The sequence below is a fragment of the Nannospalax galili genome, unplaced genomic scaffold (genome assembly GCF_000622305.1).
Source record: "Nannospalax galili isolate Female #2095 unplaced genomic scaffold, S.galili_v1.0 scaffold1138, whole genome shotgun sequence".
NCBI classification, from domain to species: Eukaryota; Metazoa; Chordata; class Mammalia; order Rodentia; family Spalacidae; genus Nannospalax; species Nannospalax galili.
This window is the reverse complement of record NW_008342297.1, coordinates 918,701-943,265: the sequence shown is the minus strand read 5'-3', so window position 1 is coordinate 943,265 and position 24,565 is coordinate 918,701. Positions and strand designations below refer to the sequence as shown.

At 45.1% G+C, this 24,565-nt stretch overlaps 1 protein-coding gene across 11 annotated transcripts in view; it reads right to left on the bottom strand.

Annotated features, from left to right (window-relative positions):
- The window catches only part of Armc9 (armadillo repeat containing 9), a 169,081-nt gene that overhangs the window by 69,722 nt on the left and 74,794 nt on the right, over positions 1–24,565 (bottom strand). For all 11 annotated transcript variants that reach the window (XM_029565936.1, XM_029565932.1, XM_017799377.2 and 8 more), the window contains 2 exons: positions 19,361–19,451; positions 13,854–13,912 (listed from right to left, as the gene is read on the bottom strand). In XM_029565936.1, coding sequence (XP_029421796.1) covers positions 13,854–13,912; positions 19,361–19,451 — 150 coding nt within the window. The remainder of the gene's footprint in view (positions 1–13,853; positions 13,913–19,360; positions 19,452–24,565) is intronic.

Genomic DNA, 24,565 nt, shown 5'->3' with positions numbered 1-24,565 from the left:
TTGGTCTTTTTGAGACAGGGTCTCCCTGTAGCCACAGCTGGCCTGGAACACACTAGGTAGACAAAGCTAGCTTCAATCTCACAGAGCTCTACCTGCCTCTGCCTCTTAAGAATTGGGATTAAAGATGTGCACCACTATGCCTGGCTCTAGAATGATTTAAAAAAAAAATTTATTGATGTCTCTATGTGTATTTGTATGTGGGTTTGTACACATGTGAGTGTAGATGCCTGAAAGGCACTGAAGAGGGCATTGGATCCCCTGGATCTGGAGGTATAGGTGGTTGTGAGCTTCCCTTTGTAAGTGTTGGGAACCTAACCTGGGTCATCTGCCAGATTTTTTTTTTTTTTTTTTTTTTTTTTTTTTTTTTTTCTGAGACAGGGACTCCCTGTAGTCCCAGCTGGGCTTTAACTTCCTATATAGATCAGGCTGGTCTTGATCTCACAGAGATCTGCCTTCCTCTGCCTCTGCTGGAATTAAATGCAAGTGCCACCATTCCTGGCTCAGATCTTAGTCATTTTTTTAAAGAAAAAATTAATTTACTATGTGTGTGTGTATGATATGTGAGTATGTGGGTGCAGGTGCTACAGTGCACATGTGGAGATTAGAGGACAACATTCCGGAGTTAGTTCTGTCCTTCCATCTTTGTGTGGGCTCTAGGGATTGAACTGAGGTTACCAGGCTAGTGTGGAAAGTGCTTTTACCCACTGAGCCATCCTGACAGTCCAGTCTTTTTAAAAAGTTAATCAGGGCTGGAGAGATGCCTCAGTGGTTAAGAGCTCTATGTGTGTGCATGGTATATCTATGTGGGTGCACATTCCATGCTGCGCTTGTGGAGGTCAGAGAACAAATTTATGAAGTCACTTTTCTCCTTCTTGCTTTATGTGGGTTCCAGAGATTGAACTCAGGGTCACCATGCCTGAATAGCAAGCACTCAGGGAAATATTTACAAGGAATTCAAATCTTTTCTATCAAAAGAATTATCTCAGGGATGCAACCTTTATAAAGCTATTTTGTAATCTCCCCACCTACCAAAACTTTTGTTTACATAAAGGCCCTGTTGCATTCCCAGAACTTGATGGCCCTTCCCTCTTTCTTCTTTCCTCTGTGCCAACTGCGAAATACTGTGAGGTCAGACCCTAGACAATGAGGAAAAGATGCAGTGCTCTGTGTTAGAATAAAAACCTATCAAATTTCTTGTTGGTGTGCTTGCTCACCACCTGAATGAGGCAACACACCCTTTGGCAGTAGACGCTACCTCGCTGGGTGAGTAACTTCCTTTGTCTGCATATTCTTATGCAGTACTGGTGGGTCCTTGGACCCCATATTCTAGTTCCAACACCATCTTTACCCACTGAGCCACCCTGCCAGCTCAGTCTTGGTTTAAAGCACCTGCTCAGCTCCAACTTGCTCATCCCCATCTCATTCAGTCCTGTCTTGGACCTCTTGCTCTCAAGACACCAATTTTTTTCTCTCTCTTTTTTTTTTGTCTTTTTGAAATAAGGTCTTCCTGTAGCCCCAGCTGACCTCGAACTCACAATGTAGACCAGACCAGGCTGGCCTTGAACTCACAGAGATCCGCCTGCCTCTGCTCCCAAGTGCTAGGACTACAGGCGTGAGCCACTACACACCCAGCCATGTGCATGCGTGCGTGCGTGTGTGTGTGTGTGTGTGTGTGTGTGTATGTAGAGTATATGTGAGTGCAGGGGCATGCATACCATTGCATGTGCATGGAGGTCGGAGGACAAACATTCCAGGGATTGAATTCAGCTCATTAGGCTTGCTATATTAAGTGCTTTTACCTGCTGAGCCATCTTGCTGGCTCAAGACGTACAAAAAGCTTTTTAGGTCCTGTCTACTTGATTCTAATTTAATTTCATTGAGTCTGCTGCTTGACACACCAGTATAACCCCACTATTACAATAATGCAACCATCTACACACTTTTCTATTTGTCTTGAATTCTTAAAAGGTTATTAATTTGGCTTTTATACTTCAAAGGAAATATACACGAATTTATTCACATTTAAATGAATCATTCTTTGCTGGGTGTGGTGGTGCATGCCTTTAATCCCAGCACTTGGGAGGCAGAGGCAGGTGGATCTTTGTGAGTTCGAGGCCAGCCTGGTCTACATAGTGAGTTCCAGGACAGCTGGGGCTACAAGGAGACCTGTCTCAAAAAGACAAAATAAATAAATAAATAATAATAATAATCATTCTTCAAATTATTTGAGGTATGAAAGAGGTGATGGTGGAAAATTCCACATAAAGCACATATGGATTCTTGAGGCTGGAGAGATGGCTCAGTGGTTAAGAGCACTGGCTATTCTTCCAGAGGACCTGGGTTTGAGTCCCAGGCCCCACATGCCAACTAACAACCATCCGTAACTCAAGCTCCAGGGGATCTAACACCTCTTCTGCCCTCTACAGGCACTGCACACATGTGGTGCACTTACATACATGCAGGCAATACACTCATACACATAAAATAAAAATAATGTTTAAAAAGTATATCAATTCTCCTCAAATTAACCTATGGATTTAATGCTGTCCCAATAAAAATCCCAAGAAATTTAGGAATAGGAGAAGGGAGGAAGAGGAGAGAGCTCCGATTTACAGGAGAAAACGATTCATTCTAAAGAACCTAGACCGAGACTACAAAAGGAAAAAGGACAATACATGCTGGGATGATGATAGCTCAGTCTATTAAGTACTTGCTGCACAAGTATGAGGGCCTAAAATTTATCCCCTGAACCCACATAAAAAGCCAGTTGTGGTGGTACATGCTTGTAATCCTAATGCTGGGGATGTGGACAGATGGATCCCTTAGGGCTCACTGGCCATCAGTCTAGCCTAATCAGATTAGCCTAGGTCCCAGTGAGAGATCCTATCTCCAAAAACGTGGATGGCTGGCCTAAGGAACAACGTCCCAGGCTGACCTCTGGCCTCCATATGCACCTACACACATACTGTACCTGCCTCCCACAAACAAAACAAACCCCTAAAACTGAAAATATGAGGAGAGCTATCTTTCCATGATTTTTTATGGATGCTAATAGTTTATTTTATTGTAGTGAGGCAACAGAATATATTTGTTTTTTCTTTATATTTTGACAAAAAGGACCTAGCCTTTAAATACAGTGTGCTGAACTTTTTAAAAAGTTAAAAATTGAGCTGGGGTCTGGGGAAAGGCAGGTGGATCTCTGTGAGATCCAGGCCAGCTTGGTCTAGGCAGCAAATTTAGGCCAGCTGGGACTATACGGAGACCCTGTCTCAAAAAAACAAAAAAGGGCTAAAGAGATGGCTCAGCCATTAAGAGCACTGGCAGGTTTTGTAGAGGACCCAAGTTCAGTTCCCAGCACCCACATGGTAGCTAACAACCATCTGTAAGTTTGAGGCCAGACTAGTCTACACAGTAATTTCCAGGTCAGTTAGGGCTGCACAGTGAGACCTGAGACCTTGCCTCAAAAGAAGAAAAAAAAAAAAAAAATTTTTTTTTTAGTCTTTTTGACTTCTAGCCCCAGCTGGCCTGGAACTCACTATGTAGACCAGGCTGGCCTTGAACTCAGAGATCTGCTTGCTTCTGCCTCCCAAGTTCTGAGATTAAAGGCATGGTGGTGCCCAAAAATTAATTTTTAAATAACTTTTCAAAATAAAATTTAAAAAAAAAATTTATTTTTTGGTCTTTTCAAGACAGGGTTTCCCTGTAGCTCAGCTGTCCTGGAACTCACTATGTAGACCAGGCCAGCCTTGAACTCACAGAGATCTGCCTGCCTCTGCCTCCTGAGTGCTGGGATTAAAGGCGTGTGCCACCACGCCCGGCTAGTCAAAATAAAAATTTTAAAGTCTCTGTGCTGTCTGATGGTCATATAAGAATTCTTGGGGCTGGAGAGATGGCTCAGCAGTTAAGAACACTGGTTGTTCTTGCAGAAGACCCAAGTTCAAATCCCAGCACCCACATGGCAGCTAACAACTGTCCAAAACTCCAGTTCCAGGGGGTCCAACAGCCTCGTCTGTCCTCCGTGGGCATCGCACAACATGAGTACACTTACCTACACATAGGCAATACACACATACACATAAAATAAAAATAACAAAAATAAAAATTAAAAAAAAAGAATTCTTTTCAGTATTTTTTTTTCCTGTGAATCTAAAATTACCTACCCCACATAAGTTTGAAAAAACTCAGACATGGGCTGGAGAGACGGCTCAGTGGTTAAGAACACTTTCTGTTCTTGCAGGGGATATGGGTTCAGCTCCCCACATTCACATGGTGGTTCACAACCATCAGTAACTCCAGGAGGTCTGATGTCCCCTTTCTGTCCTCCATGGGCAATAGGCACTCATGTGTTGCAAACAGGTTCATATGGGCAAAACACTCATACACATAAAAATAAAATAAATATTAGAAAGAAATAACAACAAAGCAGGCACAGAGGAACTTTGCAAGGACGTGACAGAACTGCTGGTACAGAAATACATAACAGCCTTGGATGGCTGATACGTGCTGCTTACAGAAATCACAATAGTGCCACTTTCTAGTAAATTAAAAAATCAAGCTAAATACACAAGTGTTCAATCATGTCTACACAATGATGCCTGGACGTATCATTCTGAAAGATTCAGGACCAACGGTGACTAATCATAAATGATCTTCAGAAGAAGTACTTGGCAACAAAACCCAAGTGAAATATTTAAAGTTCTGGCTGTGTCTGTTGACAGTCACGGCTAATCCCAGAAAGACGGCACTACTGACATTTGTACAGAAAGCACAGTGGCAATGATGGGTGACGCCATCCACAAAGCTGAGGCAGAAGATACACAGTCCGTCACTCACATTGTCTCACTGCAATAAATGCCTGAGAAATTCAAGTGAAAGGAGGAAAGCTTTATTTTGGCTCAGAGATTTCAATCCATGGTTGGCTGACTGCTTTGCTTTGGGCCTGAGGTGAGGCAGAACATCGTGACAGTGGGAGTGTGTGGCACAGAAGGCCCAGGACACAGGACAGGAGAAAACAAGAAGGGTCAGGAGAAGATAATGCTCAAAGGCAGTTCCCCAGTAAGCAACTTCCCTCAACTAGGCCCCACTTCTTTTCTTTTTGAATTTTTTTTTTTTTATGTTATATGAATATGTTTTACCTGTGCATGTTTGCCCATGGAGACCAAAAGTGGGCATTGGATTCCTTGTTATATGAATATGTTTTACCTGTGCATGTTTGCCCATGGAGACCAAAAGAGGGCATTGGATTCCTTAGAACTGGAGTTAAGGATGGTTGTCAGCCACCATGTGGGTGCTGGGAATCAGTTCCTCTGCAAGAGTAGCCAGTGCTCTTAACCACTGAGCCTTCTCTCCAGCTCGTTCCCCTCTTTTTTTTTTTTTTTTTCAGTCTTCTTGAGACAGGGTCTCTGTGTAGCTCCAGCTGTCCTGGAACTCACTATGTAGACCAGGCTGGCCTTGAACTCACAGAGATCCGCCCGCCTCTGCCTCCTGAGTGCTGGGAATAAAGGCATGCGCCACTACACCCGGCCCCCCTCCTTTTTTTTTAGACATGGTTTCACTATGTGGCCCAGGTTGGCCTTGAACTTACACAGAATCCCGTCTCTGCCTCCTGAGTGCTGGGATTAATTCCAGGAAAGGCAGGTGGATCTCTGTGAGTTTGAGGCCAGCCTGGTCTACATAGTGAGTTCTAGGCCAGCTGGGGCTACAGGGAGACACTGTCTCAAAAAGACCTCCCCTACAGAAAACCAAGAAACAAAAATAATCCAGACAGGTGAGGCATGGTTGTGCATGCCTGTAATCTCAGCACTTGAGAGACAGGAGGATTGCTGCCAGTTCAAGACACTAGGCTATATAATAAGTGAATATCTGGCCAGGTAGGATTACACAGTAAGACCTTATCTCAAAAAACAAAAACAGAGGGGCTGGAGAGGTAGCTCAGCAGTTAAGAACACTGACTGTCCTTGCAGAAGACCCAGGTTCAAATCCCAGCACCTACATGGCAGCTAACAACTATCCTTAACTCCAGTTACAGGGGATCCAACAGTCTCTTGTGTCCTCTGTGGGCACTGTACGACACAGGTGTACTTACCTACATCTAGGCAATACACATATACACATAAAATAAAAATTATTTAAAAAAAACAAAACCAAAAACATAAACCAGGCATGGTGACATATGACTGTAATCGTAGCCCCTGGAAGCAGAAGAATCAGAAGTTCAGGGTCATCCTCAGCTAAACACAGAGTTCAAGGTCAGCCTGGGCTACATGAGAGCCTGTCTCAAACGTATAAATACAAAAAGACAATCTGGAGAAATCTATTATAATTAAAAAATATATAAACCTTGACCTAGCAAGCAAGAGCCCATGCAAATAAAAGCTCCAATAAAGGAGATGTTTCCTGAAGCATTGCTTGAAATAGCAACAATCTGAATAAGTGTGCACCCATGGCATTAAGAGGCATCAGTGTGCTGTACTAGCTGACTCAGAAGAACTTTCAAAGACTGTTAACAAAAGGAAAAAGCAACATTGTGTATATGGACGTGACTGTGTCTATATCTATATGTAGTTTCATTCTGCAAAGCAAATGCTGGCCAAAACACATACAGATGTGTGCACACATATATGTGCATGCCTTGTGTGTGCCTTATGAGAAAGGCCTGAGAGCCCATGTACACTCTAGGTGGTAAGCATGGGCTTCCTGGGGGCTGAGGGGAGGAATCAAGCATACACCTGTGCTATCTCCCGAGGCATGTCCCTGCCACCTCCATGCTCCACACCTTCCCTTAATCCACTTGTACTTTCTGTGGCCTGTCTTCCAGTGTTCTCGGGATACTTGAACCTTTTGCAGCACTTCCTGTTTCTATGCTCTTTATGAACTTGTAATTGTTTACTGTTTTCTACTATTTGCTGCCCACCTTGTGTGTGCAAATGTCCGACAAGAGACTCCTGGGGCATAGCTATGAGCACGCTCTGCTGCCTCAGACCACATGGGTAGGAGCCCATCTCCACTGCTCACTCTTTTTAGTGTCTGCTCATCTGTGAAACAGGAACAATACATATCACAGGGCTGCTGTGCAGAACACAGGTGGAAACAGGTGAGGTACTAGAGAGAGCCTGCCACTGGTGATGACTCACAGGTCTTAGGATCATCGTGATCTCTATGGAGATTAGACATTCTTGGCAGTATTACAGACCACAGATTTCTTGTGGAACCCTTTATTTTTTAATCTCTTTCTTGCTATTTCCAAGACCTTGGTTATTTAAAGGCTCTTAAATATTTGTTCAATATATAATGAATGGCAGATATGATGGAAGGAAACTACTGGTTATATGATTGTCACCTACATGGATCCAACAAGTAAATGTCCCTGACTAACTTCCCCGGGCACTGAAACCCATTTTGTTAAGGAAGAGCATCTATCTTTTTTTTTTTTTTATTTTTATATGTGTATGTGTGTATTGCCTGCATGTAGGTAAGTACACCTATGTCATGCAATACCCAAGGAGATCAGAAGATGCTGTCGGATCCCCTGGGACTGGAGTTACGGACAGTTGTTAGCTGCCATGTGGGTGCTGGGATTTGAACCTGGGTCTTCTGCAAGAACAACCAGTGTTCTTAACTGCTGAACCATCTCTCCAGCCCCTTATTATTTTTATTTTATGTGTATGAGTGTATTGCCTGCATGTATGTAAGTGTACCCGTGTCATGCATTGCCATGGAGGTCAGAAGAGGGCTTCGGATTAACCTGGAACTGGAGTTAAGGATGGTTCATAGGAGCCATGTGGATGCTGGGAATTGAACTCGGGTCCTCTGCAAGAGCATTCAGTGCTCTTAACTGCTGAGCCATCTCTCCAGCCCCGAGAATATCTATCTTAAACCAGTCTTCTAGAATAGCACAGGAAGGTTGTTCATCTCCACTTAAAACCACCTATGAACTGAACATATGGGGACTCATCAGAGACCCTTGAGCTATTTGGGGTCAGGACACTAGAACTGGGCTTCTGAGCCTTGGGATTTTCTGCCAACCCTTGAGTAACATAGCACACATTAATAATTTTTTACACATATAAAAATAAGGTACATTAGATAACACAGTTCTTCAAAGCACTGGATGGGAGGATCTGAACTCTTGCTTAGCAATTGGCATTACCCATTTTCTTGAATATATTTCCAAGCATATTTAATGATGCTATTATTTCATCATGAAGAGTTTTTTGTTTGTTTTGCTTTTTGTTTTTTTGAGACAGGGTCTCCCTGTAGCCCCAGCTGGCCTGAAACTAGCTATGTAGAACAGGATGGCCTCAAACTTAGAGATTCACCTGCCTCTGCCTCCCCACTGTTGGTATTAAAGGTGTACACCACCATGCCTGGCTTTTTTTTTTTTTTTTTTTGGCTTTTTGAGACAGGGTTTCCCTGTAGCCCCAGCTGTCCTGGAACTCACTATGTGGACCAGGGTGGCCTTGAACTCACAGAGATCTGCCTGCCTCTGCCTCCCAAGTGCTGGGATTAAAGGCGTGCGCCACCATGCCCGGCATGCCTGGCTTTTTAAAAAAATGTATTTTATTTAAGCTGGGCGTGGTGACGCATGCCTTTTATCCCAGTGCTCAGAGGCAGAGATGGAGGCAGAGGCAGTTGGATCTCTGTGAATTCATGGTTTAAGGCCAGCCTGGTCTATATAGTGAGCTCCAGACCAGCTGGGGCTACAGGGAGACCCTGTCTAAAAAAGACCAAAAAAAAAATAAATAAATAAAAATACACACACACACACACATATTCATTTTATGTGTATGAGTATATTGTCTGCATGTGTGTAAGTGGACCCAAGTCACGCAATGCCTATAGAGGTCAGAAGAGGTTGTATGACTCCCTTGGAACTGGAGTAACAGACAGTTGTTAACTGCCATGTGTGTGCTGGGAATGGAACTCAGGGTCTCCTCTCTGTCTCTCTGTCTCTGTCTCTCTCTCCAGGGTCTCACATATCTCAGGCTAGCATTAAACTCTTTATGTAGGAGAGGAGGATGACTTTGAACTTCTGATCCTCCTGCCTCCACCTCTCCAGTGCTGGGATTACAGTTATGAGCCACACACCTGGTTTATGCAGTGCTGGGGACTGAACCCAGGGATTTGTGCATGTACTCTGGTAATTGATCTGCACCCCTAGCCCCTAAGAAACATGTTAGAAAACACTGAGAGTACTGTCCTTCTGAGGCCAGTTCTTCTCTCCCACTATTTTGGCTGCCCAACCTCTCCTCTCCCCTGGAGCCACCCAGCAGCAGCAGTGGACAGGCTTAGTTTTCTCCCACCTTAAAAACAAACCAACATGACCCTTTAGCCTTGCCTTTCTCCTGTATGTGGTCACATTTGTGTGAAGAGCAGAATGTACCATTTTCTTGTGCCCCACCTGCTCATCAGTTCATTGTAATGTGGTCTTTGCCCCATTAATCCCCCAAACTATGCAAATGACCTCAGCCCCACTACATCCATGATCCTGTTTTCACTTCTCTTGCTGGACCAATCTGCAGCCCTGGGTCCTGTTGACAAAGGCCCCTCTCTACCTCCACCCACACTTCCTCATTTCTCCTTCCCTGCTTGCAGTTCCTAATGTCAACACAAAGGGTATAGCTTCCCACACCTTTCTGCTATATGGACACATAAATATGTCTATAACTCACAGGGGTGTGCATTTATATGTGTGCTTCCTTTAAAATACTGTTCACATTAACTTTATGATTTTTTTGAGACAGGGTATCACTATGTAGCTCATGTTGGCTTTGAATTTAACATCCTCTTGCCTCAAGTACTAGTGCCATCACACCCAGCTACGTCTATCTTCACTGCAGTGTTCCCTAGATGGCCTATAAGTCAGAAGATACATTGCTAGCTCTCTAATTTTTAAATTTTAGTAAATTTAAAATATACACCACAAATGGGTGTATATTCATCACAACTGAGTTTTAATACATTGGAGAAATTGCATTTTAAATGTTTAATCTATTTATTTATGTGTCTGACTGTTGTCTACATATATGTAAGTGCACCATATGCATGCAATGCCCAAAGAGGCCAGAAGAGGGTGTCTGATCCCTGAAACTGGAGTTATGGATAGTTGTTGGCCACATGTGGGTGCTGGAAACCGAACTCAGGTCTCTGCAAAAGCAGCCGGTGCTCTTAACCACTGAGCCATCTCTCCAACCCCAGAGATTGCCTTTTCAGAAATTAGACAGAAAAACTAGATTTTGTACTGGGGGTGCCCTTGAGACCTGCAAGGGGGCAGGAACAGTCAGAGTAGATGCTACAAATGCAAATCTCAGCTCAGTGTGCAGCAAGGACAGCATAATTTACCTGGTGCCCAGCTCATTCCATAGAGACTTGTCACTAAGCAGCTACCCGAAAACACTGACTGCATTGCTAAGCAAAACGAGGTTTGATTCTGATGCTGAGACAATCAGCAGCTGTCTTCCTCAGCATTATCATCTGGAGAGGCAACAACTGTACCACTGCTCAAGTCCCTGGGGGTTTGTCCTGACCTAAGCATCTGTCACTCTTTATTCCCCCCACCAATTTTAACAGACAGTTGTGAAAGAAATGCCTACCCTTGGTGAAAAGCTGAATGAAACCAGACCCAGTGGGCCCTGCTAACACTGTAGTCCACTGAGAGGCTTTCAGAAGAGAAGCCCATGACCCGCTGGCCTGAGCTCATCTCTGTCACATTTTGGTTGTTTTATTCTCCATACTAAACCTCTTCTAGGAATCTTTGGAAAGCCTAGTTATAACAAATGTTTTCAAACATCAACCTCTGAAAATAAAAATCTGTAGAGTAGCAACGAATCCAGTTTAGTATCTGTACATTTTATAGCTGACTACAGATGCTTCTAAAGGAGATGTTCTACAAGTTGAATTTTATCATTAACCAGCACGTTTGGACCAAATGAATTTCTCAATACAAAAACTAAATGATTCATATCAAAACAAAAACAAGCCAGAGGATCAATGCCTGTAATCCCAGAACCTGAGAAGCAAGATGGAATGTCTGAGGTCAGCCTGGACTACAGAACAAGACCCTGGTCTCAAAAGAAAAGAAAGCAAAACAAACAATCAAAACCCAAAGCAACAGTGAGTTCAAGACCATCCAGGGACACACAGTGAGACCTTATCTCAAAAAAACAAAACAAGCCGGGCGTGGTGACACACCTTTGATCCCAGCACTCCGAGGCAGAGGCAGGCGGATCTCTGTGAGATCAAGGCCAGCCTGGTCTACATAGTAAGTTCCAGGACAGCTGGGACTACAGGGAGACCCTGTCTCAAAAAGACCAAACAAACCAAAACAAACCAAAACAAAACCAAAACAAACACATAAAAACAAAAAACTAAGCAAACCAAAAATCCCCAAAAGATGACACCAGAGGAGGGAAAATCGAGCTTCAGAGGAACTTTTGGATAGTGAAACGAAAAGTTATGGACATGAAATGATTAAAATATTAATCCATAACCCGAACAGTGTTGAGGGGCCAGGAACAAAGATGACATCTTCTGTAATGAAGCTCAGACTGGCTGCTGCTGGCCTCTGTCTTAGTGTGGCAACAACAGCCTTTGGGTTCCAGTGCCTGTGTTTAACTTCAAGCAAAAAATGAATTTTTTTTGGTCTTTTTGAGACAGGGTCTCCCTGTAGCCCCAGTTGGCCTGGAACTTGCTATGTCGACCAGGCTGGCCTTGAACTCACAGAGATCTGCCTACCTCTGCCTCCTGAGTGCTGGGATTAAAAGTGTGCACCACCATGCCCAGCCTGCAAAGAAAGAATTTTATGTTTAAAAATTTTTTTGTATTTTTATTTTATACATATGAGCTTTATGCCTATATGTATGTAAGTACACCAGTGTTGTGCAATGCCCATAGAAGACAGAAGAGGCCATCAGATCCCCTGGAACTGGAGTTATGGGTGGCTGTGAGCCACCATGTGGGTGCTCAGATTTGAACCTGCAAGAACAGTCAGTGCTCTAAACCACTGAGCCATCTCTTTAGCCCCAAACTTTGTTTTTAAATATTTGAAAAAAAATTAAATTATATGGCATTCTAATTTTTAGTGTCCACAAATAGTTTTAGTGGAATACAGCCAGGTTCCCCAACAGCTACTGTGTGTTAAAGGACACAACTTGGTGGTTGAAACTGAGACCACATAGCCCGCCCAGTTTGACACATTGCCAGCCTTCCCCTTTACAGAAAGTCCACTGATACCACTACACCACATTTTACCACTACCGCCCTCCTGGTGGCACCAGACTGAGTCTCCTCAGTCTTTGGGGGGATGCTGTCTCCAACAGGGGCAAGAGGAGCAGCAGGAATGCCTGCTGGTGCCACCTGCAGCCCAAAAAGAGATTGGCCTCCTGGGGCCAGTTACCTAGCAGATCTCAGCATGTCCCTCTTCCTGGGGACTTCTAAGTAACTACTGCCACAACTAATGCTACTAAGGAACACAAACCTTCACGGAAAACTTTTAAAAATTTTAATTTTAAAATCTACTTATTTATTTAGAGACAGGGTCTTACTATGTAGCCCAGGCTGGCCTCAAATTCACAGACATCTGTCTTCGCCTCCTGAGTGCTACAATTAAGGACTTATGCCACTACACCTGGCTCTCAGTTTTATTTTTAATTATATGCTGGGGGGAGGGGCATGTACACGAGCGTGCAGGTGCCCTCAAAGAACAGAGGCATCAGATTTCCCTGGAGCTGGAATTACAGGTGGTTGTGAGCCATTCATTGCAGGTGCTGGGAACGGAACTCAGGTTCTTTGCAAGAGCAGTGAGTGCTCTTAAACATTTAGCCGTCTCTCTAGCCCCTCATTGAACACTTTTTAAATTGAAAGTGCAGAATTGCAAGTAAAAATCCACCTTCCCACATCAATGTTTGGAGTAAATGCTCCTCAAACAACACTAACTGCACCCAGGTACAGAATGAAAGGAAGTCATGTGTTACAAGAATGACAGGATGATGTGTCTTGCCCTTTCTAGGTCTCTGAGGGGGAAAAACAACACAAAAGCTTGTCATTTGAACATCCACCTGCAGTCCCTGAGTTGCTGTCTGCCACACCACCCCCATTAACTTCTGAGGACCAGGGAGGGAGGGAGGTTTTTCACAGTCAAATAAACCGAAATTAAAAAAAAATGAAAACAATACACTGGTTGGGTCTGCCAGCTCCCAACCAAATGCAGAATCCTTTGGCACAGAGCATCTCATCATGAGTCTAAGTGCCCAACATTCCTGTCATTTAAGGGGAGAGGAAAGAACTTACACCCCTTCAGAGTGAAAAACTCATGGAGAAAAACCATCTTTTGGCTTCCCATCAAGGATAAAGGAGATAGGATGCTGCACCTGTGCTGTGTGAGGTGTGGTGGGAATCACTTCCTGCTGTCCTCTCCATCACAAGGTAGAGACTATGTCCCGTCTTGTCTTGTCATGTCATCCCATCCCCTTGTGTCGTCCTGTCCCCACCCCCCATGCCTCCCCATCTGGACTGGGCTTGAATAGGCTTTGAGCAGAATGCAGCAGGAGTGCTGTTCTGAAGCTGGATGGGAAACTTTGGGTCTTTCCCTCTGGGGGCCTAGCTGCTCACCCATAAAAAGTTGGCTGGACCACTGAAGATGCCAGACACTTGGGAGAGAGGCCCTGTTGGATGAAGGAGGACTAGACACTGAGGCAGACACATGAGACCCCAGGTGGAACTGTGGAACCACTACCCACTGAGCCTTCTCTAACCCCAGAACTGTGAGGCACAGCACAGAGGAAGGAAGACCCCACTTCTGGCTAACTGTTCATGGCATGGGAGAGATACAGTGGTCTCAAAAGTCTTCTACTTACTTCATCATCTTCATCTTCATCTTCATCATCAGATTCAAGAATACCATCCAATAAATCTTCTATAAAGAAAAAAAAAAAAGTGACTAACCACAAAGCAGGGCAAGGCCCTTGATCCATGAACTCCTTCAGCCAGTGCAGCCATATGAGCACCTGAGTGAGTTACCGAAAAACTGTCTTCTCCTGACCACAACCCTTGACACCCCAACCACTCCTGATCATGACCCTTTCACAGCCATGACAGCTCCGGCTCACCAGCCTTTCACACTCCTGGCCATAAATGATTATACCCATTCATTCTCTTGGCCATCTCTAATCATGACTATTTCAGCCACAATTTGCTATTATCCTTAGCAACCTTAAGTAAATTTTTGTTTTTATCAGAACACATCAAACACTTACAAGCCAACACATCATTGGAGGAAACAGCAGGATAATAAAGTAGTATTTACTCCTAGAGGTCCTGCTAGAGTCTGTCACAAGGGCTATTTCACTTAATCCTTATGATGGCTTTGTTGAGCATCACTCCATTCATAGGTACTAAGGAGAGGCAGAGGGAACCAGAGACGTAACTCTGGCTCCACTCCACATACGTGACAGAGCTGAGATTCGAGTCAAGTCTACTTCTAAACCCCAGTTATAACTTAAAAATGTAGGTGTAGGGAATGAGTTGACATGAGATTACCCTTCAGAAGAGCTTTATTAGGAGAGAGAGCCTTGTGATCAGGAGGGACCTTGAAGGGGGAGAGCATTAGAAGAGATATGGCATCACATGATCACATAAGACAGCATGATGGAGCCCTGAAGGGATAAAGAGGCTTCTCTTCCAATCACAGCAGGGGCCTGTCAGTTCTTTGTCCTAGGATAAATTGTAGGGGAGAATAGCCTGATTTCTTCCAGGCTGCCACACCTGGTCTCTTAGTGTAGCCATGTCTGAAAGCAACAGATTCATAATATAACACCCGTGACTTTTCCATGGGGTAGCAACAGGACATCAGTTTCTTGAAAGCTCTGCAACTCATCACTAGACCTTTAGAGATTACAAGGGAGCGTAAGTTCACAGTATTCAGAAACAGAAAGAATGAGCCATTTCCTCACCTACCAAATGGAGCTCACTCATACTGCCTACTTCCAGGTGGCATACAAGAAGGGTTGTAAGGGGTGGGTGGAAGGATTTTACAGCACACTAGAACTAAAGCACTTGGCCCAGGTACACAGCAGGCATCACCCAAATTATGGGTTATTTTCTCCTCCACGAAACTTTCCCTGACCCTTCACTGAGCCATCATCTTTCCCTCAGCATTTTACCTACAACTCCCAAGAACACTATCCTTTGTGAAGGACCCTGCTTCCTAGAGGATGGATGGCTACCAACGTGCCAGGAAGCCTCTGTGACCGTTGATCTTGATTGCTAACTCAACTGGATTAAGAGATGCCTAGGAAATTAGTAAAGCTCACTTCTGGATGTGACTTTGTTAATCTTGAGTCAACTTGATGGGACTTAGAAATATGGAAACAAACCTCTGAACTGTCTGTGAGGGAGTTTCTAGATTGGGTTAATTGGGTGGGAAGAGTCCCTCTAAATGTGGGAAGTATTTCACAGGCTAAAGAAAAAGGAGAAAGTAAGCTAAGCTCTAGATTCATCTCATTCTGCTTCCTGCCTGCAGATGCAAGGGGAACAGTTCCTTCAAGTTCCTATTACCCTGACAGCCTCACCATGAGGGGACTGTACCTTCAAACTGTGAGCCAAGATAACCTTTCCTTAAGTTACTTTATCAAGTTATCTTGTCACAGCAAGAAAACTAACTAATACAAGTGCATTGCCCAAGATGACTGTCAAATCAGACAGCGAATGAGTGAGAAAGACCTTCCCTGAACATGGGTAGCATGATCCAAAAGGCTGTGGAGCTAGATAAGGTAAAAGTGGGAGAAAACCAGCCCCGTGTGCAACTCTGTTTTCCAGTGCAGGTATGCCTATGGCTGCTCTAATTTTGTCAACCTTTCACTGCAGACTCATACCAGTGACACTCCAGAAACCTCCAGACCTTTGGACTTGGATTGGCACTACAGTATTGATCCTTCTAGTTCTGAGGCTTCCAGATTCTTGGACTAAGCAACTCCCAGGTTTTCTGCCTCTCTAGTAGGCAGACAATCATTGAAGGACAACCCAGCCTCCAACTGTGTAAGCCAATCTAATAAATTCTCTTTTGTAATTTTATATATATTGCCGGCCTCCCCTCGGCCCAAACTCCGCTGCCGCTTGGAGACCATTGTGCACCGGTCCCCACAGCAGAAGGTTGGGGTGAGGAGAGAGACTAGCGGGGAGAGGGAGGCCTTGGACAGTGGCAAGAACGATGGGAGAAAACACCCCCGGGAGACTGTGTCAGTGGACAGCTCGTTTATTATGGCAGAAGGTTTATATAGGAAATTTTCATGGGCAAAGAGGTGGGGTTGGGTTTCTGGCAGAGAGGCAGGTGGGGGGAGGGAGGGGGCTTCTAAGGCTACATGGGCTTTGTCCTGTCCTCTGGTCACATTATCTACAAGGGACCCGATTAGGATTAAAGCATTAGGGACTTAATAGTTTTGCTTGGGGGTGGTTGGGTAAGAGACAGTGTATCTAGAATGGAGAAGGCCAGTTTCCTGCCCTACTCACTAGGAGGTATCCGGCCTGGTGGCCATGGTCTACATTCCAGGCACATCTGACTTATCCCAACATAATATAATTATATCCATATTCTGTTGCTTTCACTCCTCTAGAAAACCCTAGTACCTCTTTTCTCATTCCACTCTACTGGGTTCTTAAGTCCCTGGAGGCAGAGCACCTGATTTACTTCTTCTATGTCTCCACTGCATCTTCCTAATTGGCATTCATTTCTTGAAAGTAAGATACAAAGGTCAAGAAAGGAGAGAAGAGAGGAAGTCAAACAAGAAGTAGGAGAAAAGGAGGAACCAAAGACCACACTTGAAGAGACTGCCTAGCTCACTTGGAAAGGGGCAGGCAAGTGAGACCTCCAAGAGGGAAGTACCCCATGTCCATACAGCCTCATTCTAGGAAAGGTCTCTACTGACTTTCCTGGTCCAGGGCCAGAAGGGCACAGAAGTCTGTCTGTGGTTCATTGGGTCTTGCATGGCTCTGTCCCCTCCTAACCTGCACCACTGTCAGAATGCAGGTTGTTCCAGACAGTGCTTTGCAGACACAAGGCTGGTGTGTCATTTTGCATTCTGGCTGAGATTTAATCTTGTAACTTCCCATCTCTGCCCATCAACAGCACACTCCAGTCTACCTTCACAAAGTGCCTTTCAAAATGGCAGTCCTGCTAGGCTTACCGATTACAAACTCCTCCTGTTCACATATTAGGGTCATCAGTTGGCTACTCCCTTGACTCTCTGCTTCCTTAGCCTAGATCCCAATCCCCAATCCCATAAGCTTGTCACTGCTGGCACAGACATTCCCACTACCCAGAACCCTCTGTCCTGTGAACTGGAGTAATTACAGGCCTCAGCTCCTCCTCCCTGGGATAACTAAACCCTCACTGTTCCTGAGTTAGCGTTATGCCCCACAGAGGGCTTTCCTTGGTAACTAGCAGGGCCTAGAGCTGACAGCCCACTCTCCCTTGCTCCTGTCCTATGTCCTGGCTGGTGCCCATGACCTTCCTCTCATGACTAGCTAGTATCTACTGTCTACCATAGCTGACACCTAGAGCTGTGGCATGGGCTAGGGTTGGAAGTACTGTTCCTGGGGGCTACATGTTCTGCACTTGACCTTCAACAGGCTGGAATTTTCTTGAGGCTTTACCAGGGGCAGTATTCTACCTCACTGGGACCACCTGGGGACTTCAAAGCTTCCTGATCTCCCAAGACTCTGATTTGGTTGGTATGGTCAGGACTGAAACTAGGAACCAGGAATGGAAGATCCTGTGGATTTCTGGCATTTCCCTGTGTGGTGTAGATCAAATGGTTGACTTGAGGAGATGAGGGAGATGAGGACACACCAACCTTTGGCTGAGTGCTCAGAGGGATTTACACACGTACTGCTGGGTGCCAGGGAAGGCATGGGGAGACCCATATGATAAACTTGGCCCCCAACACGGGCAACACCAGACTCCTCTGTGTCAGGAGTCCACAGAAAGGTCCTGGAGCTTTCCTACCTCCCCTGTCCCATGTAAGGCTTCCCTGGCCCTCTCACCTTATTATTGGATATGTATTGTTATGGCAATGGAGAAAACTGGAAAGGACCACATTGCCTCCTCCCCTGCTGTCAAGTGGCAGTCTGCAGCGAATGACAAATGAAGTAGGATGATGACATTTTCTACAAGGTTCTGGAAGATTGGCATCTGTTTCATTAACTGCCCTATGTCCTGGGGAAGTGGCCCTTACGGTGCTTATCAGTGGGACAGGATTTAGGAGGGGACAGGAGGGGCCCATAAAGAGATCTTATAAGGGCAGAGAAGGCTCCTGTAATTGCTTTGAATTTCTTTTTTGTTAACTACACACCTCAAATGTGATAAGAGATCTCTAGTTTGATAAGAGATGTTAACCTTGGGCAATCTGGCCTTGACTACTTCGCTAAATTTGTCTGTGTGTGTATGCAGGGAGGGTGTACATGTACATGTGTGTGTAGGCCAGGGATCAATCTTGGTGTCATTCCTCAGAGGTGTCCACTTTGTTTTGTCTGATCAGGCTAGGCTGACTGGCCAGTGAGCCCAGGGATCTACCTGTCTCCAACTTTCCAGCTCTGGGACAAGTGTCTATCACCTTGCCTGGTTTTTTACATGGGTGACAGAGATTACATCCCAGTCCTTACACTTGCATGGCAAGCACTTTATTGACTGAGTTAGCTCCCCTGCCCCTACTCCCTCCCATCTTTTTATTATTTATATCCCCACCCCCCTTTGTGTGTGTGTGTGTGTGTGTGTGTGTTTGTGTGTGCGTGTGCGCTAGGGAGACACTCTATTACTGAATTATACACCCAGACCTTGGCTGAACTTTTATTCATGAGTTCAAAATGAGCTTCCCCACTTCCCACCCTTGTAGGCCTCTGTTTTGTTTTTTTAATATTTATTATTTTTATTTTATGTGTATGAGTGTATTGCCTGCATGTATGGAGTGCATCCATGTTGTGCAATGCCACGGAGGTCAGAAGAGAGCTTCAGATTCCCTTGGAACTGGAGTTAAGGACGGTTCATAGCCACCATGTGGGTGCCGGGAATCAAACCTGGGTCCTCCGTAAGAGCAGTCAATGCTCTTAACCGCTGAGCTATCTCTCCAGACCCTTGTTTTGTATTTTTAAGACAAGGTCTTACTACATAGTCTAGTCTGGCCTTGGACTCGTGGTGATCCTGACTCAGCCTCCCTAGTGCCGTGATTGCAGGGGACTCTACCACATGTGACTCAAAAGGGTTCTAGAATGACATCCAAGATGTGACAAGACTCCCAAGAAAGACCGTGCATCTTTCTGACACACAACAACAATTCAAAACACAAGTCAGAGATTCTTGCATGAAACTGACCAGAATTTAGCTGCTTGATGATAAATTCTATCTGGCGGATCATTTCGGCATTGCCTTCTTTGATGAAGCAGCGCAGGATGTCTTCCATTCCCTAGGAGCAATAGAGAGACAGCTAACATTTCAGTGTTGGAGGTGAGGGTGGACGACTACTTTTCAGTGGGGCTGGGGAGATGGCTTAGTGGGTCAAAGTGTTTGCCTGATGACCCTGAGGTCCACCCAGGGAAATCTAGTAAAAAGCCAGATAAGATGGTGCACATCTGTAATCCCAGAATGCCTACAGCAAGACAGCAAGCAAGGATTGGAGAACTGGCTGAAGTTTGCAGGCCAGACAGCCTGGATTTCAGAGTGTAGCAGCAGAAACAGTAAGAGACCCTGCCTCCAAACAAGGCAGAGGGGCTGGAGAGATGGCTCAGCGGTTAAGAACACTATATGTTCTTACAGAAGACTCGGGTCCAAATCCCAGCACCCACACGGCAGCTAACAACTGCTGTCAACTCCAGTTCCAGGGGATCTGACAGCCTCTTCTGTCCTCCGTGGGCACTGTATGATCTGGGTGCACTTACCTACACACAGGCAATACACACATACACAGAAAATAAAAATAATAAATAAAATATTTTTTTAAAAAGGCAGAGGAAGAGAACCAACTCATGCACAGTTAGCCTCTGACTTCCACGCATGCACTGTAGCACCTATGCTGGGGCACGTGCAGACCACCTTCCCACAACAACTAGTTCATTTTTAAAGAGAACGACTGTTACTACACCGTGGCATTGTAATACAGTGACACCAGAATTTTCCATTCTGGCTAACAGAATTAAAGGCAAAGATTTTACTTAGGCAGTGTAATTCCTCTTCCTTCTCTTTCCCTCCAGCATTGGATTATGTGCATGTGCCATGCCTGACCTGATGCATTTTTCTTGACACCAAGAGGGGAAGCATGTCTAATAATGAACCCAAATACAGGAAGCAGAGTTCAGAGGGGTGGCCCACTGACATGCAAAACCCTAATCAAACTGCCTCTTATTCTTGAGTTTGCAATGACATGAGTCAGTGTGCTCCCTTTTTTAATAGACTGCACTGGAATCAAGAGATCTAACTGAATCACAGATGCTCCAATTCACTTTGAACATACAGACTGTGGATGTGATTGCAGCTCCCACAGCAAGAGCTCCCACACAAGGTCGGGTGCTGCCTTACTCAAATCACTCAACCTCTCCCAGTTGTTTCTGCAACTCCATAGCGAGGACTGGCTTCTGAGTTGACATGAGACCTCTAGATAAGCAACACCAGTGATATATTTTGTCTTTTTTTTTTTTTTGGTCTTTTTTGAGACAGGGTCTCCCTGTAGCCCCAGCTGACCTGGAACTCACTATGTAGACCAGGCTGGCCTTGAACTCACAGAGATCCGCCTGCCTCTGCCTCCTGAGTGCTGGGATTAAAGGCGTGCGCCGCCATATTCAGCTGATAAATTTTGTCTTTTAAAAAAATCTCATGTCAACTCAGAAGCCAATCCTCACTGTGGAGACGTGGGTCAGGCAAGAGGGCAGGCAGCTAAAGTCAACGGAGTAAATGAGGTGCTTCAGTAAGCACAGTGGGAAGAGCAAAGGGCTAGGCCAGAACCTCCAAGAACAGTGACACTCCACAGGAGGCAGAGCTAGGAAGCCCACAGGGGAGATCATGAAGGAAGGAATGGTCTAGGAAAGGAAAGACCTGGAGTCCTGGAGTCAAGGGTAGAGCATTTCAAAGAGATTAGACCACTGTACCCAGCTCTTGAGGGGCCAGTCAGACATCTGGGCCTGTCTTAGAGTCACCAACCAAAGTCCACCTTGGCCATTGGCTGCCAGAAGAGCTAAACTTGCTGTCTCTGTCTGACAAAGCGGCCTCTTCCCCATGTTCTATCCCTACCAGGTAAGGTCCAGGGGAAGGAGGATCTCATCATGACAAAGTCCTGTGATCAATCCCAGTGTGCTAACAACCAGAATCACCACTGAGCAGCTTAGAAATAGCCAGAGACAAAGAATTCATTCAAGCCCTCTTCCAACTTCCCTCCCAGAGGTGACTTCTGTGAGGATTATCTCCCCATATCTTTATAGATCATTTTAGTCTCATTGACTCTCATATATCTCCAGTCAGTTATTACATGGAAAACAAACACTCAGTTCCTCTTTAGTTAGGCGGGTTGTTTGGAGACCATTTCTTCACAGCAAATACTCCAGTGAAGCTTTTATTTTTTAAAACTACATAAATTAAGTAATGTTTAATCTAAATTACAGAAATGAGAAGGCATAAAAAATAACAGTATTTTGCTGGTGTGGAGGTTCACACTTGTAATCCTAGCATTCAGGAGGCTGAAGCAGGAAGAGGGGATCAAGAGTTCCAGACCACCCTAGACTAGAGTCCCTGTCTCAAAACAAAACAACAAAACCCAGTATCCTATGCTAAAAGTAGTAACTTGGCACTTCAGATAACCCTAGACCTGTAAGAATGCCAGGTAGATGGGAAGGATAAGAACAGGGATTCCTCACCAGCCTCTTGGATGACTGACAGCACAGTGGACCAAGAGTAAAGAAATAAAGAACTTGTGCCCTGCCGGCCATTGGACTGAGTCTACCTTAGCTGAAATGCTTGGGACCTAAAGGAACTGGGATTTTTTTTTTAGATTTAGGAATATCTATATACACATAATGAGATACCTTAGGGATGGGACCTAATTCTAAACACAAAATTCATTTATGTTTCATATATCTCTTATATATGTAGCCTCAAGATAATTGGGTGTGTGCACATAAATATAAATATTTCTTGTCGTTGCTGTTTTGAGACACAGTCTCACTGTATATATGGCCCAGACTTGCTCAAACTCACCATCCTCCTTGCTCCTCCCTGCTGATTGCTGGACCATAAACTACCACATCTGGCCACACAGAAGTTTTAATCATTTTGTACATGAAACAAAGTGTCATGGTGTGAATTTTCCATCTGTGGCTTTATGCCTATGCTCAAAAAGTATCTGATTTTGGAGCATTTCTGTTGGGGACTCCTGCTGTGTAAAGTAGTAGTCTCTTCATGTCTGGAAAGCCCACGTGTAGATGGGGCATCCTAAAAGTACCTATCAGCTAAGGTTTTTACTACCACCCCCACGGTATAAAGTGTCCTGGTTTTTCCTCAATAATTGAAGCTGGAGCTGAAGCTGGATCACCAAGACTTGGAGCCAAGCTGAGTCACTGAATAAAGAGCTGTAACACAGACTAAGCTGAGTCCCGTGTCTTATTGCCTACGATCCAGTCTTCCTGGGGGGCGCTATCCTTCCGTCATCGACTCACGGAAATCCAGCTTTAGCCGTCCCGCACCTCTCCTCGTGACCCGGCAGCTGACGGGCCCTGAACCTATAGAGAGAGTGCACGGGTGAAATTGGGGCGGAACTCGACCGAGCCAGCCTCGGTAGCAGAGACCCGCCGCCCTCCAGGTGCATGCAAGGGACCGGCGCCACGCTAGCAGCTGGCGCCCCGAGGTCCCTGCGCACCCCATACATTTCAGATCTGGATTTAATTAACTGGAGTTTGTTACTGAGTCTGCTCATCATGTATTCTCTCCTAATGTATACATTTATGACAACACATATATTTTACAGATTTTACTTTTTATTCAGGTGTATATGTCAGGTGTGTGTCTGTAGGTTATGTATGTGTGAGTGCCAGAGGAGGCCAGAAAAGGGCATTGGATCTCCTGGAGCTGGAGTTACAGGTGACTGTAGGCTGCCCATGGGTGCTGGGAACCAAACTGAGGTCCTCTAAAGAGCAGCCAGTGCTCTAAACCCGAGTAATCGCTCCAGTCCCCAGATTCTGGGTTTTTGTTAGGGATGCTCAGCCTGTCACAACACAGGAAACTGTATTACAGTGTTTAGGGAAAGAAAACACTCTATCACATCCAGATTTCTTGTTGGATTGAAGACTGGATTAGTGCTAGGGATGTGGTTTTGCAGCAGAGCACTTGCTTCGCTTTCAAGACACCCTGAGTTTCATCCCCAGCACTGGGGGAAAAGAAAGAAAAAAGATGAATAGCTGAGGGCAGTGGCACAAGCCTTTAATCCTCAGTACTTGGGAGGTGGCAGGCTGAGGCCAGCCTGGTCTACATTAGCAGGTTCTAGGTCAGCTGGGACTACAGGGAGACCCTGTTTTGAAAAAATTGATTAATTTAAAAGGATGGGATCACTTCTGAGTTGTGGTGTGACACTGCAGCATGGGCACGGAAAGCTCTGGAAGCAAACACAGGACGGGCTCCTCCCTAGCTATGTGGCTCCAGACAGAAAAGTTTACCTTAAAGTCATTAGCAAAGAAATGGGCACAATCAGTCAGTCCTTCCCAGAGGCCTCTGGGCTGGTTAGGTGGGAGGAAGCACCTGTCGCAGTCCCGGAATGAGCACTGAGCACCACTAGGTGCACTGTTGCATGTGTATACACACATGTGCACATGTTCCTGTGGGTGTGGGTACATATGCAGGCCAGAAAACAACCTCATGTATCATTCCTCAAGCACTGTCTTTTTTTTTTTCAAACAAGGTTTCACTATGTGGCCCCAGCTAGCCTGAAACTTGCTATGTAGACCAGGCTGATCTCAATCTCACAGTTTGGCCTACCTCCGCTGGATTTAAAGGTGTGCACCACCACACCCAGTCCTTGTTTCTCTTACTGGCTTGGAGCTCACCAACTAGGCCAGGCTGAGTGGCCAACAAGCCCTAGGGATCTACTTGTTTCTGCTTCTCCAGCACTAGGATCATAGGCATGTGCCACCATAATAGGCACTTTTTTTTTTTTTTGATGTGTATTCTAGTGATTGAACTCGGGCCCTCATACTTACAAGGCAAGCACTTTAACCAACCAAGTCACCTCCCTGGCCCTGCACCTGTTTTTATCTACCATATGCTCAACAAGTCAACTCTGCCATATTCTATGTGTTCCAGTCGCAACTATCTGATCTATTACTAAATGTCTTTTAGAGAAGTTTTCTCCTTAGCTGCAGTGTCATGTGGGCATTCCTCCAGGCTGGGTAGCTTTTTTTTTTTTTTTTTTTGATCTTTTTGAAGCAGGGTCTCCCTGTAGACTCCAGTTGTCCTGGAACTCACTAGTAGACCAGGCTGGCCTTGAACTCACAGAGATCCGCCTGCCTCTGCCTCCCAAGTGCTGGGACTACAGGTGTGCGGCAC